Raw genomic sequence first — 15,101 nt, 5'->3', positions numbered from 1 at the left:
TCATATGCATTTCTGTAGATATGTAGTATTCTCTTACATATAGTGCAACTCCCCCTCCTCTTTTTGTAGATCTATTTCTTTTGAACAATTTGTATCCATCCATCAGTACATTCCAGTCATGGATTTCGTCCCATCAGGTTTCTGTAATACCAACTATGTCATACCTATCCTTGTGTATTATTGCTTTTAGTTCACCCTGTTTGTTCCCCAAGCTTTGAGCATTAGTATATAAACATTTAAGACTTTTATATCCATCTGTGGGTATGTTTCCTGGATCTCCTGATACTTGTTTGATTTTTTCTTTTTTCTCATCACTCCCTACCTCTTTGTTTGATTTGTTTTCTTGGGATTTATGATTGGTTTTATGTTCTAGAGATTCTATTTTTTATAAGATTTTATTAATTTTTTTTCCTTACATACAATAATAATTTTTCAACCAATGTGCTGTCTGAGTTTAAATATGCTAATACATATTTAATTCTTAATCCTTTATTCTTTCCTCTAACCATCAGTAAAATAAGTCCCAAGTGTGATAATATTCTGTTTCTTCTTTTTCTTTCAATCTCATAGTCCAGGGCTTTTCAACCAGTGGTACGGGTACCACCTGTGGTACATTGGCACCTGGCAGGTGGTACGCGACCATCCTAGAAAAGTGGTAGCGGGAGAGGGGAATGAGCTGAACAGGTGGCAGCACCGCACAAGCCTCAGCGAGAGATGGCTGGGGCTGCAGGGCTGTCAGGGCTCAGCGGAAGCGCCAGGATCAGCGCTTCTTCGGGGCTGTCAGGGCTCAGTGGAAGCGTCAGGATCAGCGCCAGACTCCAGCTGGAGCTCGGTGTCGATCCTGGCGCTTCTGCTGAGTCCAGAAGAAGCGCCGATCAGCTGGAATGTTGCAGCATCTCCAGGGTCTTGTGATTTACATTCAGATGCTTGGCAACTGATTCATATTTATGATGGTCACAGTGTCCCAGGGCCGTGTGAAGTGAATAAAAACCAAACACCCCTACCCCACCCCCACTGCCAATCCTCAACAGAAATGCTCACAACAATGAAAACTTCAGACAGGAGGAAGAGTGCCGCCGGGTGGGCAGGCAGGTGTCTTGCTCGGCTGTGGCTTGGGGGGCACTTTTTTCAGTACCATTGTAACCTCGAACAGTCACTAAGCAAACTGTTGTAAGTCGAGGACTACCTGTACTTTATCACTTTTTTCCTTTTTGGGGGGGTCATCAAGTATTTGACACCTTGCTACGCGACTGGTGGTACTCGGATGTTGCCATATCCGAAAAGTGGTACAATGGGTGAAAAGATTGAAAAGCCCTGTCATAGTCAATCTGCCCATCTCTGCGCATTGTGTTCTAGAGATTCTAATGATTGGTCACCCTTCTCCCTCAATTTTAATTTAAAGCCCTTCAAATGAGTTGGGCCAATCTTTTTCCAAGTACATTTTTCCCTGTTTTCGTGAGGTGCAGTCCATTTAGAAAATCTTTCTATATACATTCTTTATGATCATGGTACCTTCCCTTAATAGTGAAATATTTTTATTGTGTCAGTTACAGATGTTTAGTGGGAAAGGTATATATAACTTTGTACATTTTCAGGTTTGTAAGTGAGCATTTATTTTACCTTCAGATATTGGCTAGAAGAAAGGATTTTAGAATTTAGTTTCTTTTAGAGATCAATCTGAAAAGTCTTTTGTTTTGGGTTTTTCCCCACACAGAAATTATCAAAAACATTAAGATTCTATTTGTCCAGGAATCAGTTTCAACATATGCATTTAATGATATGAAATACATAAGGAAATTCCTTGGCCATAGTTACAAATTTTGATTTACCTATTTTTTTTGTTGCTTTTAAAAGCATTCTTATAATGGGATTACCCCAAAGCTCCTAAATCCATTCTTTAGATAAATGGGTGCCTTATAATAGTTTGAATCAATTAAATTTTAATGAAGTTAAAAAATATTTAATGTAAAAATGAATTTCATGTTATTCCTATTGGTAAAAGCTATATTTAAGACTTTTGTATAATGCAGCCTTCAGTATGGAAAGTAACATAAAAATCCAGTTTGTGTAAAATAACAAATAGTGATGGGTAAATGAAATCTTACAGAGCAAGTCAGTAATACTTCTTCCTAGTATGCACCTATTTTCAGATTGCCCACATGTTACAGTGAAGCCAAAAACTTCCTGCTGGCACTCCACAAGCAATTCCATCAATAGACACATCAGCCTACAACCAGCCCTCAGAATTCAAATCAACTGCACAGCCAACCAGCAAAGGCACTGACCCTCATCCAACCCACACAATCCTCCACACACACCCCAACCAGCACTTCATCTCCCAATGACCCTCACCTGATGTGACCTCCCCATCACAAGACCCTTGCCTAATGTGACCCATACCTGACCCATCACAAGATTCATCACAAAACCCTCAACTGTTGTGACTTTGCCATCCCAAGATCTACTGACCACACGAAGCCCTTATAAACAGAGGAACACTGACACTGACATCCCCTAAACTCCACTGAAAATGTTACTTAGCCTGGTAACGAAATGTCTGGAAATCAACTCATAAGCCCAGAGAACGAACCTCCATCCTCCCCCTACACCTAAGCTACAGATATTTCCTATCATTGCAGACTTCCTGCTTTGCCTGGAGAAGAAGAAAAGAAAGGGACTGGACTTTTGTAGCCATGTTAAAATTATTCTCCAGGCTCTATAGACAGCTAGTTTTCCTAGCAGATGGACATAAGATGGGGGGTGGGTAAAAGACCTTGGTTCTAATTGTATTGAAAATACAGGAATTTAAATACATTTAAAATCATTTTTAATTTTACTTTATTTTGGTATTTAAATTAAATTTAAATACAAAGAATTTAGCTTTAATTGATTTCTCTTTAATAGAAATGTGTGGCTTATGTATGAAAAATGTATCCCAGTACATTTGTAGGGCTCTGGGCACAAAACTGTATTACTGTAACCTATTTTCAAGTAAGTATGGACATTAAGTTTAGGATGTAGTAACTCTTAACTGTAGTAAAGATTTTAAAATTGTTTTAGCATATCAGCAATATTAAAAAAGATGGTACAAGAGTAACAATTTTATTGAATAATTGCCATATAAAAACGCTATAAAACCAATACAGAAAGAACAGTAGGACATATTCATAATAAATTGTCATTCCTACTATTAACTCCAATCTGTTCTAATTAATCTAGGCCAGGGTCTTCAAACTTGGCCCTTTTATGACTTGTGGACTTCAACTCCCAGAATTCCTCAGCCAGAGTGCCTGGCTGAGGAATTCTGGGAGTTGAAATTCACAAATCATAAAAGGACCAAGTTTGAAGATCCCTGATCTAGGCTCTTCAAAATATTATATCTTGCTAGTAATACTCAGATTGTTCCCTGCAAGAAAAACCTCTGAAATATGAGAACCAGGAATCTGTTTCTGTATATGCAATTTGTACTTTGAGATTAATCTGAAATAGTACACATGGTTGCCAGGTTTTGCATGCAAAATTAAGCAAAGAATAATTCAGAACAATTGAATTTGCCTGAGTATGGATAGCCAGAAAGGGCTTAGGCTTTTAGGGGAACATGCTATATTAGCTACTGTACTACACTTTTCTCAGGTTTGACAAACTTTTGTAAGAGAAGTATTTAATTCTTAAATCCCTTTCAATTAATTTTATTGTTTTATTTACCAATATATATATATCTATATCTGTGTGTTTGGGGGTGTTTATACCTATGTGTCTATGTACAGTATTCACATAATATTTGTATTTTATATAACCATTTATATTATCCAGATCGTTAATTTTAAATTTTTCTTGTAGTCTTTTAGGATACTTTGATTTAATACTGTATTTTAGACAAAAAAACTTTTTAAAGTGATCCTGATATTGTTTGGATATTTTAGAATATTTGAGTACCAATTCTCTTGTGCTAGTTAATGACTGTAGTAAAATTAAGTAAATAAGAAAATTTGTAAGTATGGATAGGACTTGCTGATCTATATGTTCTCTGTCCAGGCTTCTATCTTTTTCTGAAAATGACTACTTTGGTCTAACTTTTAACATTCTGAACTGATCCTTTGCAACAATCTTCTCATCTCTATGTGGGTGAATGACTTCAATATCATGTCATGAACATATAGCAGGATGTTTACATTGTTTTAACTTTAGGCATATGCATTTTAGTTGATGGAAAGAACTTGTAATATAATTTATGTAGAGACTGAACAGAATATGAAATAGTATACAACTTTGTCTTAGCCCTTTATTGATGCTATTTTTTCCTGTTAGGGAACCATGTTCTCCTATGCATACTTTTAAGCATGAGTTTGAATATAATGTCTGTCATTCCAGAGAGAAAAGTCTGTGTTCTATTGTTCATGTCAAAAATGGCAGTGATGTCTATGAATGTTGTAAACAGTTGGCTCTCTTTAGCTGTAGATTTTTCTATTAGGTGACATGAAATTAAACAATTATCAGTAGTAGAATTACTGGACATAAATCTACTCTCTAAGCTAACAAACCTTTTTTAGCCACCCAGTCATCAGTTTTGTATAAAAGATGTTGGCGTGCAATTTTGCTGTGATATCAACAAAATTGAATGATCTGCATTTTGAAGGATTACCCCTGTCATAAATAGAGAGCTCCTAGCCATCTGGACCTTGGCAGGAATTACTTATGTGAGTTAATAAATCTGAGAATAAAGGAGCCCACCAGTCAATGTGATCATTTGGTTCAGGGAATAGAAGATACTCCACCAAGAGCCTCCTCAGAGTCTCAGTGAACCCTTTAATTTCCATCCAGTCATCAGAGACCAGGGTAGGAAGGGTTTCAGACCTTTTGTAAATTCTTTTGTGGGTCTTTAGTCCACTACAGCAGAAGGCAGTGAGTAATTGGTTATAATATTGCTTCCACATGAAGGCAGGTATTGGGATTTTGAGGAAGGGCCTATGTTCCTGCAATACTACTGCAACTAAATGCCCCCTTCCAAAAAAGTCTAGGTTTGAGTAAAAATATAGTGGAGTAATTGAGGGGAAAATACTCCTGCCACTAAATGCCCCCTTCCAAAAAAGTCTAGGTTTGAGTAAAAATATAGTGGAGTAGTTGAAGGGAAAAAACTATCTTTAATCATATATTGAGATTCAAAGGGGATGTCAAGATACTTCTCCTTTTGACTTGAGTTTTCTGAGTAAAGCAGCCAGAATCATTTTTCTCTAACCTTTATCATCAAGAAATACCATCCATTTAAATGATAATTTTTAATTTGGAAGTTTAGTGTTATTTTAATATAGAAGTTTAATGCTACAGATAGTCCTTGCTTAACAACCCCATTTGAGACTGGAATCTCCATTGCTAAACGAAGCGGTCATTTAGGCAAAGCATCACATGACCTTACCACTTAGTGATCGTAGTTCCAGTAATCTGGTTGTGGTCATTGGGAAAGAACATCATGCTTCTCCTGCTCTGTGTGAACCACTGGCTCTTTCTTACTGGCTCTTCCATTAGTTCTAGTATCAGATACAAATATTTGAATAGCCATTTTGTAATAAATGAAGTAGCTACAGATAATACTAACAGCAATACTGGTAGGAAGATACTTGCATAAGATTGTCATTTTTAAATCTCTTCCTTCTGCCTGTAATTTCACCAAGAAGTAAATGGAATCCTTTTGTCTCAAACAATATCAAAGCCCATATATTGTAGCTTTATGTTATAGTAATGTCCACTCCACAAGAAAGATAGAACCCAGAATGACTTCTGGTTAATGGAATGATTTCAACTGATTCAATCAAAGTGAGTTTGCACTTTTAGGCTACAATTTTATTTGCAAAGAAATATATTCTGCATTCAACAAGAGTTCATGTCTTGGAAGACCTTCATTAAAAAAATACTATCGCCATGGGCTCCACCTTGCCCCTTTCACTGCAAATTTTGTCCTTAAGAAAGATCTTTCATTGCTCAGCTTGACCCTGTGTTATTTGGGGGCGGGGAGAGATTGAGCCTTTCCTTTATCAAAAAGTTTCACATAAGTAAAACATGTAATCAAAACCATCCAGAAGAGGAAGTTCTATGGTAACTGTTGAATTCACCATATCCTGTCTTATGCATCATTTTCATTTCTGCTTCTCTGTAACTGAATGGAATATCCATAAATTTTTGTTTGGTTTGGGGATGAGACAGAGGGAAATGTTCTTAATGAATCATGCAGATCACTCGGGGGGGGGGGGTTCCCCCAAGAGAACATTCTTAGTAGCAAGAACATTTATCTGTGGTTATTCTTTGCAGTCATATTCCTTGAATTGAAGCGAGCAATTTTGCTCATCTTGAACATTGAACATAATGTATTCATATATACTGAGATAATTACATTCGTTACAAATGATCAGCTTTCCTCAGTTTGGTGCCCTCTGAATATAACACCTAACAGCCCTAGACAGAATGTTAATTAATTAATGCACGGTTTCATCTAAATTATACTTTATAAAAAAAAATCCTGAGACTTATCCTTCAATCAATGCTTTCTTCAATCAGTTTTGTTGTGAATGTGATTCTTTTTTATATTTTAAGGAATAATACATTTTGGGGAAAATATTTTCTTAGCATTTAAAATGCACATTTTGTGCTGTGAAATTGTTCGTTTCCTTCCCTGCTAAGATAGCATTTGTAGTAGAAATTGTTCTCCTCAAGACTGATCTTATTGAAATCCAACATCTATGGAAAGCACTTGGTGAAAGATACTGCAGAATATATAAATATAAATAAACCAAATGGTATCATACAATACAAATCTACAAACGCATTTCCATTTTATATAATTTTGTAAATTGCTGAAATGTTCCCTACATATTGGCATCTGTGATATTAAAGAGATTGAAAAAAGCAAAAACTGTGAATGATATTAGCTATTCTTTGGAGCAAGCCATGAAAGGGGAAACATTTATGTGAATGGGTATGGAATATTGCATGGTTTAGTATGACTTTTATTGTGGCAAACATAGACCTAGAACATGGATGTCCAACATTTTGGCTTGCCTGGCTTTCATTGAGTGAAGAGGAATTGTCTTGGACCGCATATAAAACATATAATGTATAATATAATATAACTAACATATAAATAACAAGCTTCCTTTATTTTTTTATTATATCTTGTGGAGCAGCACAGGTTGGACACATCTGCTCTAGACAACTATCTATCCATCCATCCATCAAATTTATTGTCCACTCATTTTACTGCAGGAAGCAGAAACTGAAGTATCTTTTCCTAAATTTCTAAAAAGAAATTAATTTTCATTAAACTAGAAGAAAACTACAATGTAGTTGTCCATTTGACATCTTTCAAGAGGAAGAAAAATTCTCAATATTTCACCTAGTAAAATATTCTATAATGATTTCCATTATAGGTACTTCAGAAATCAATTTCTCTCCTGTTTATTTGTTGCATTCACTCCTTTTGAGATTTTGATTATTCTGAGCAACTGTAATTGTAGATGCAAGGGTCATAAATCTTTACATGAGGAATGAAGAAAAGAGTGACTGAAAACTGTGAAGTGTCATTTGGGGCTTTCAGTGCAATTGAAATAGTTCTATGGATACAATCTCAGACATGTTCATATGTGAGCTTGTACTGTTCTGAAACTGTTCCAAATCACATGATTTCACCTGGCTTGGGGAACCAAGTCAATCTATTTCTCATTCTGTGCTAGTGTGTTTAAAACCAGAGCATAGCCTTTTCTCTTTTGCAGAGCATCAGCTCGGTACCCCTTACATGTAAACCATTTTCTCTTTCCTCAGTAAGACATCTTTTGAGTGCTATTGTAACTTCTAGTGGTTGCCAAACAAATGGTTGTAAATCAAAGGCACTTCCACACCTGTAGTAGTATGGAAATGCCTTCTCTACTTAAGAGTTTTCTTAAGAAGACTGTTTTCATCTGTTTGTTATTCATTTTAAATAAACTCCATTTTCCTATTTCTTTTTCTTCATCATTTGAAACACATTACAAAAGCTAAATTTATTCATGTTTAGCTACAGTAAATTATATTGTTCATGTTTCAGTAACAGTTTGCAATTCCTCACATGACATATATTTAGAAGCATCTGTTTTCTTCTGTCTTAAAATTACTGAATTGTTTCTAAAACAGGTATGAGACTAACATGCTCAAAGTTTTTAAGGCTTTGTCTAAATAATACCATTGCATTTCCCATAATTATTACTTCATAACATCTACTTTATATATGTTTTGCATGTTTTAATCTAATTTCAGATGACCTCTACATTGAGAAATATTTTTTCTAGGAGATTGATACTATTACTTTAATTAAAAGTAATGTCTTCAGGAAAAAAAAATTAAATTCAACAGTACAAATTTTTAAGACTGCAATTATATTTTCCTCTTCTCATATGTAACTTCTTCAAACTTTTATCAATATGTGCATCTCAGAAAAACTGTCGCAGACTGTATTTCCTGTGGTGCTTCCAGATCAAAGGTTTATTGTGCAGTCCTTTAACATTAAATTTTACTATTTCCTCTATTTCCTAATGTAAAAAATACATGAAGGAATATGAAATAGAATAATTGCTGTCCAATAATTTTTAATTAATAGCCTTTATATCATTTATCTGGAAGCATTCCTAAAGTTTTTCATTTATAATTTTATAGAAAACATTTGTTCATCCTGAGAAATAAAATGTTTCCTTTTTACTTCAGTATAGAACAAAATACAAAAAAAATAATCAAACAATTGATTAATAATATAATTAATATATGGATACTTCCCACAAAGATCTTCCTTCAAAGCTTGCAATTTAGAAATACAGGAATATATGTTAGAAAAACAAAGAGATATTTTTCCTGCTTCTTGGGAATTTTTTTAATTAAACCATATTCCTAATAGTTTACCTTTTATTTTGCAGGTTGTTACTTTGTGGTACCGAGCTCCTGAAGTTCTGCTTCAATCCAGTTATGCAACACCAGTTGATCTTTGGAGTGTAGGTTGCATATTTGCAGAAATGTTCCGTCGCAAGTAAGCACTAATTTAAAGCCTTTATATTTGGGGGGGAAATAGTTTCATACTATATCTATACTATATAATCTATACTATAACATAATACTACTATTACATGCATTGTTATTTTGCTTAATGTATTGATTGATTAATTTACTTAAAATGTCTTCACTACACCAGTTTTTAGAATGATGCAATAATATAATAATAACATATTATTTAAAACAATATAGTTCTGAGATTCATGATGCAACAACAAGTAAAAAATGTCAAGGCAGGCTGGAATATGTGCACTTTGGGGAAGTTTGGAAAATAAAAATGTTAGAACCTGACATTGAACAGTTGTAAAGCAGGAGCCATGGGAAGTCTTTAGGAAAGATATTCCAAAATAATATTCAGATATGATTCCAAAATGTTGAAATTGTTAGAAGATTTAATAGTGAGCGAAAGAAATACTGGCTACCTGCAGTACCCATCTCTTCTGCTCTTTACCACCCTCTGTTTTCATCCATTCCTTTGTAACATTCAAATGTGAATCTAATTTAGAAACAATTTTATTTCCAAATATTAAAATTAAAATATTGTTCCATGATATTAAAATTGAATTAAGTTTCTGAAATACACAAATTCTAAATTTATGAAACGCTAAATTTAATAGGTTAGAACTGGAAGCAGTTGAAGTAATACAATTTTAAATGATTACCAACTGTTTACATACATTGTCAATTCTACAACTACTTGCTTATTGTTTTGAGAGCAAAATAATATGCATTAAATATTTTTATTTGGAATTGTTTGTTTAATCTTCATGGCAGCTTACTTTTAATAGTGTTTTGTCCTTAGAATAGAGTTGGACTTTTAACTAATCATTATGCCATTGGAAGGAAGAGGGACCTGCAACTTAGGAGAGATAAAACGATAAGAGAATTATCTCCAGATCTAGATAGATAATATCTCAGGCTACTGAGAGAACTAATAGAGATTACTGCAAACAACTCTCAGTAATTTCTGAGAATTCTTGCAGGATTTGTAAGATTCTAGAAGATTGGAGGAAAACAAATGTCATTACCATCTTCAAAAGGGAGAAAAAATGGGAACTTCAGAAACTGCAGTCCTATCAGCTTGACCGCTGTATTGGACAAGGTCTTCAAACACATTCAAGTGGTATATTTGTGAATATTTGGATAGGAACGCTACAGTTAACAGGAGCCAGCATGAGTTTGTTGTTAGCAAACTGAACTACAATAATGTGGCATAATCACAGGACATTTTATCACTTGGATTATGTTGCTTTTTATGTTATCTGAGTCTGTGATCCTGTAAGATACTACTTTATCTCATTTGATAGAATTGCTAGCAGAGTAGATTTTCAGAATAATGTAGACATAGTTTACTTGGCCCTCAGCAAAGATTTTGACAGATGGAGAATGTTAATAAATCTCATACAATCTGTTCCCAAAAGGAAAGTCTAGGAGGAGAAATGGGAATTTAGCAAAGGGAATCTTAATATGTATCAAGATTATAAGGAAAAGGTTCAGTCAGTGAAGAGTGGAACATTGTCAAACCAGATTCCAAACTGAAAAAAATAATTTCAGTGTGTTGACTAAGTACTAATTCTGTTGACATTATGTTCAGTAAACAAGTCAAACAGTTGATATTTATGCCAGAATACTATTCTAAATGTCTTTTCCTACCTGTCTGAAATGTTTCAATGCTTAAAACTCCTACTAGGCCTGAACAAGCATTTCTGGCTTTAAGAATCTATGCCTATCAATTATTTACTATTCTGGATTTTTCCTTTAGTTTCTAAATTTCTAGGTTCTGAACCGATACAATTTACTGGGTATTTTCACACAGAATTCTAAGGCATTGTTCAGTAGATCACTATTCAAGGTCTGATGGTTGGATTTGCAATATGGCTATTTTTGTTTCTTTAAATCTTGGTTAGCTAATTTTGTGGCATTAATTGACCACTGTTCAGGTTTGGATTTGTGATAAAATGATGGTAGTGCAGAAAATTAGCAGATGGGAAGAATGAAGGAATGGCAGGAGGCACAGTATCTTACAAGTAGTGTGATGGTGACTGTTAGAGTATAGAGAGTATACCATACCATACCATACCATACCATACCATACCATACCATACCATACCATACCATACCATACCATACCATGCAATATAAACAGCCGTTCATCAGAGTTCAGGCACTTGTTGAACTTAGTGGCAGCAAGCATGCACACTTATTTCAGAGCCCCTTGTTGCACAGGTAATTTACTTTAAGCTTCATGTATGCGCAATTCACCATTTTGAATATACACATGGTAACATCATTCCAGGGAGACCCAGATTTTGGTCTAAGATGCTTTCAGATGTATTGACAGATGAAATACATAATGACTTAGCAAAGTTTTGCCTTCTACATTCGTCCTCAAAATAGACTAATTCAGAAATTGGATGAATATATTATGTGAACAAAACCATCTAATGATTCTCAAATATGGGCAAAATGTTTTCCTCACAGAATATACTGGCTGATTTTCTTTCACATTGATATTACATTTCTGAATCTAAAAGTTTCTTTTCCAGCTCTGTTGTGCACCCTGGGGCAAAGACTTAAGACTATGCCAAAAATATTGCTTTTCTGCAAATTAGTATGCCTTGCTGCCTTTTTGTCTGGCAATCAAATATGATTCAAGCTGTCATTGTTATCCTATTACATAGAGAGGTTGTTGTGTTAAATTAGAGGCCTGCATTTATTCAGACTTATGGTAGAAATTCAGAACTTGGAATCAAAATTAAAAAAGATAATCTAATAGACTGGCCACCTGTCTAGGGAATGAATTGAAACCTTGTTTAGGATTAGCTCATCAGTTACTAATATATCTCTATACCCATAAGACAGAAAGGCTTAAAGGGAAGATAAAGTGCTATCTAGATGTTTTCTAATTGAATGAGAAGAACACAATCTCTTCATATAAAATATTTAGAAATTAATAGGACAAAGTTCAACATAGCTGCAGATGTATCCTTCTTGGATTGGGGGCAACAAAAATGATACATAGCTATGAATATATTTACACTGATTTAAAACATTAAAATTCCCACAATGGATTTTAAATTAATTTTTAAAAAGAGTGGATGTCCAATTATTTCTATATTTCTATTATATGTAAGTTTTCATTAAAAATATAGACAACTGGGGGCATATTCTTATATTCAGGTACAGAAATCATTCTCTTTAATCCTTTATTACATAGAATTACATGTTAAATCAGAGCTGATTTAATTTGGAATTTGATGCAAAGAAACTACTAGGACAAAAAAGAAGCTAGCTTCAGGAGAAGTCTTACATGATGATTTCATCACTGCATAATGGGATGGGAATGGCATATTTTTGTCCTTTTCATGCAGATATTTTGACATGCTACATGTTGGAATGTAATTCATTATTTTAGGAAATATGGAACCAATAGATAGTAATCTTGTCATATGGCTAGGTCAGGGGTAGGCAACCTTGGCTCTTTATGACTCGTGGACTTCAACTCCCAGAATTCCTGAGCCAGCATCAGGAATTCTGGGAGTTGAAGTCCACGAGTCATAAAAGAGCCAAGGTTGCCTACCCCTGGGCTAGGTCAACACTCTAAAATAAATAACCTCATAGAGACTTTGCTCATCTATTTGTTTGAAGCCACCTCTATTTCCTTATATAACCATAATTAGGACTGGGTTATAATTGCAGGTTTTCCTGTTTTTATATCCTTTTTCTTTTTTACTTTATTATTTTCTTTTTTTATCTGTTCTTATTCTTCCTTCATACTTGCAGATCAGATTTATTTTGTTGAGAAATGAGTGATAAATTTTGCATTATTTAATTGAATGATATGATTCAAAAGGTAACATTGACAATAAGTATTTGGTTATTGTAAAGTACATTGCGATTTTTCTGCAGGCAATATTAGCTATGTTTCCTCTCAGCACCTTTATTATTTATTAGTCTAATACTTAAATAGATTTCTAAAAATGTATGTATGCAGATTATTAAAGATATATGTTCACATTATGTGGGTTACTTATTTCAGGCCTGATTTGGGAAATATTGCTGCATCATAGAATCAAAATGAATGGAACTTCCCTGAGTAACAGATTTAAAGCTGAAAATAATTAAATAGAAAAACATTTTAGAAGTTCCATGAGGTTAACAACCACATTTCATTATATATACTTTTTTATGGTTCATATTAACTTGCTCCTTCCTTCTGTTTTTCTGACTGGTTATCTTCCCAAGGGCTTACAGTTCAGCTGATTGATAACCGTTAGTCAAACCCAGTAACTGTATCTGTCTGTGGTTGGAGAGGGGTGTGGAAGTGAATGGCATGCCATTCTGTTGTGGTTTTCCTTCAAGCTTCCAATCATGCCAGACATTGTCACAATTGTAGATATGATGGGCAAAGGAAACCGTTGGCCAACCATAAACCAAAAACTGTTACTGAGTGCCTAACAAAAGCAAAGGGAGGAGGGGGGATGCCAGCTTAGCAGGCAGAAATCCCTTGGTCGGTCACATAACATAATAGGGCTATTAAAGCCAGACTGAATGTTTTGATGATAAAGATGCATCATGTTTTATATATGACAGGTGTAGCAAGGTGCTAAGCTAAGAACTTTGCTTTGGCAAATAAACATTTTATTTTAATGGCTCTGTTTGGAGGGGGGAAGTGCTTTGTGAAGTCTTCATTAGGACGAGTGAAGGAGTATATACATGAGGAAGTGACAGAAATGATCTGTTCTATTAATAGTGGGGGGAGGGGGCTGGAGAGCACCTTGGCTGATGATGCCCATGATATTTTGGTGTATAATACAATGGGTGATATGCAAGTTTAGGGTATCCAGAAGTCAATTTTGAGGAAGAGGATTAAGATGACCAATTTTAGTAACCTAAACGAGGAGTGCCTCCCACACAGCATTCAACTAGAGTTGTTTTTAAGAAGACATTTAAAAGACTTACTGACTGACTGATTGTTTGATTGATTCTCTTCAGGTGTTTTGGAAAAGAGTATATTACTAAGGTTGGATGGAGAGAAAAACTGCCATTTACATATGGGGTAATTGCTTTATGAGGAAATATTGGCCTGCAAACAATTTTAGCCTATTGTCATCAGCAAAGGGAGTGGAATCCTTCTGGTTTTTTTCTGCCCTCCAAATGTGATTCAGAGATTTGGCCATCCCCCACCCCACCCCCCCAGCAGGTTTGTATGATCACATTGGTTGCAAGCGGTAAGGCAAGGAGGAAGGATAAAGACAGGAAGCTGAATTGACTAAATGGAGATTGGTTTATAGGTAGGTTGTGATTAATGCAAGTCTGAATAATGTGGTGTTCAATTTAGTGTGAATTGTAAATTGATTACAGATCTCGCTTAATGCATCTCAAAATTCAGTTAATGTGAGGCTAGCACATGTGTGACTGACACTAATACAGTTGCAGTTGGGTTTTTAAATGTTGTTAAAATGTATGGATGCAAAATGGACAAAAGTTAGATTCCATCAGAGAAAAACAGTACAAAAAATTATTGTGGGGGAAGCCAGGTTCGCTTCATGTCTGCATGATTCACTTAACAACTGCAGTGATTCACTTAATAATTGCAGTGATTTGTTTAACAACTGTGGTGGAAAAAGGTTTTAAAATGGGGCAAAGCTCACTTAACAATTGCCTTGCTCAGTAATGGAAATTTTGGGCTCAATTGTGGCTATAAGTCGAGGACTACCTATAATTGAGAAGAACCTATGTATCTTTTCCGTTTCTATACTCTCTGCAGAGATTACCTGAGTTTAAGTTATAGAAGATAAAATGATAATTACCTGCTTAAAGAGAAGTATATAATTTCCAAATTATCTTTTAATATCCATAGTTTGAATTGCATAAGAAACCCTCTTTTAACTGTGCACTAACAATTAATGAAAATAGCCATTCATGCTTTCACATTTCAGGTAGGAGTCCTTTTTAGAGATAAGGCTATTTTATTTAACCTGGAAAAATTTCTGAATGAATTAAGCTTTTCTAAGCTGCGCTCATACAAAATGTAC

General features: G+C 34.7%; 1 protein-coding gene across 1 annotated transcript in view; it reads left to right on the top strand.

Annotated features, from left to right (window-relative positions):
* Window positions 1-15,101, top strand: part of CDK6 (cyclin dependent kinase 6) — a 109,059-nt gene that overhangs the window by 63,275 nt on the left and 30,683 nt on the right. Inside the window, exon 5 of the mRNA XM_015811570.1 lies at window positions 8,931-9,040. Within this exon, the coding sequence (XP_015667056.1) occupies window positions 8,931-9,040 (110 nt within the window). The remainder of the gene's footprint in view (window positions 1-8,930; window positions 9,041-15,101) is intronic.

This window comes from Protobothrops mucrosquamatus, unplaced genomic scaffold (assembly GCF_001527695.2).
Source record: "Protobothrops mucrosquamatus isolate PMUCROS unplaced genomic scaffold, P.Mucros_1.0 scaffold45, whole genome shotgun sequence".
NCBI lineage: Eukaryota > Metazoa > Chordata > Lepidosauria > Squamata > Viperidae > Protobothrops > Protobothrops mucrosquamatus.
The sequence above is the reverse complement of the archived record's forward strand: the minus strand, read 5'-3'. Positions and strand labels throughout refer to the sequence as shown.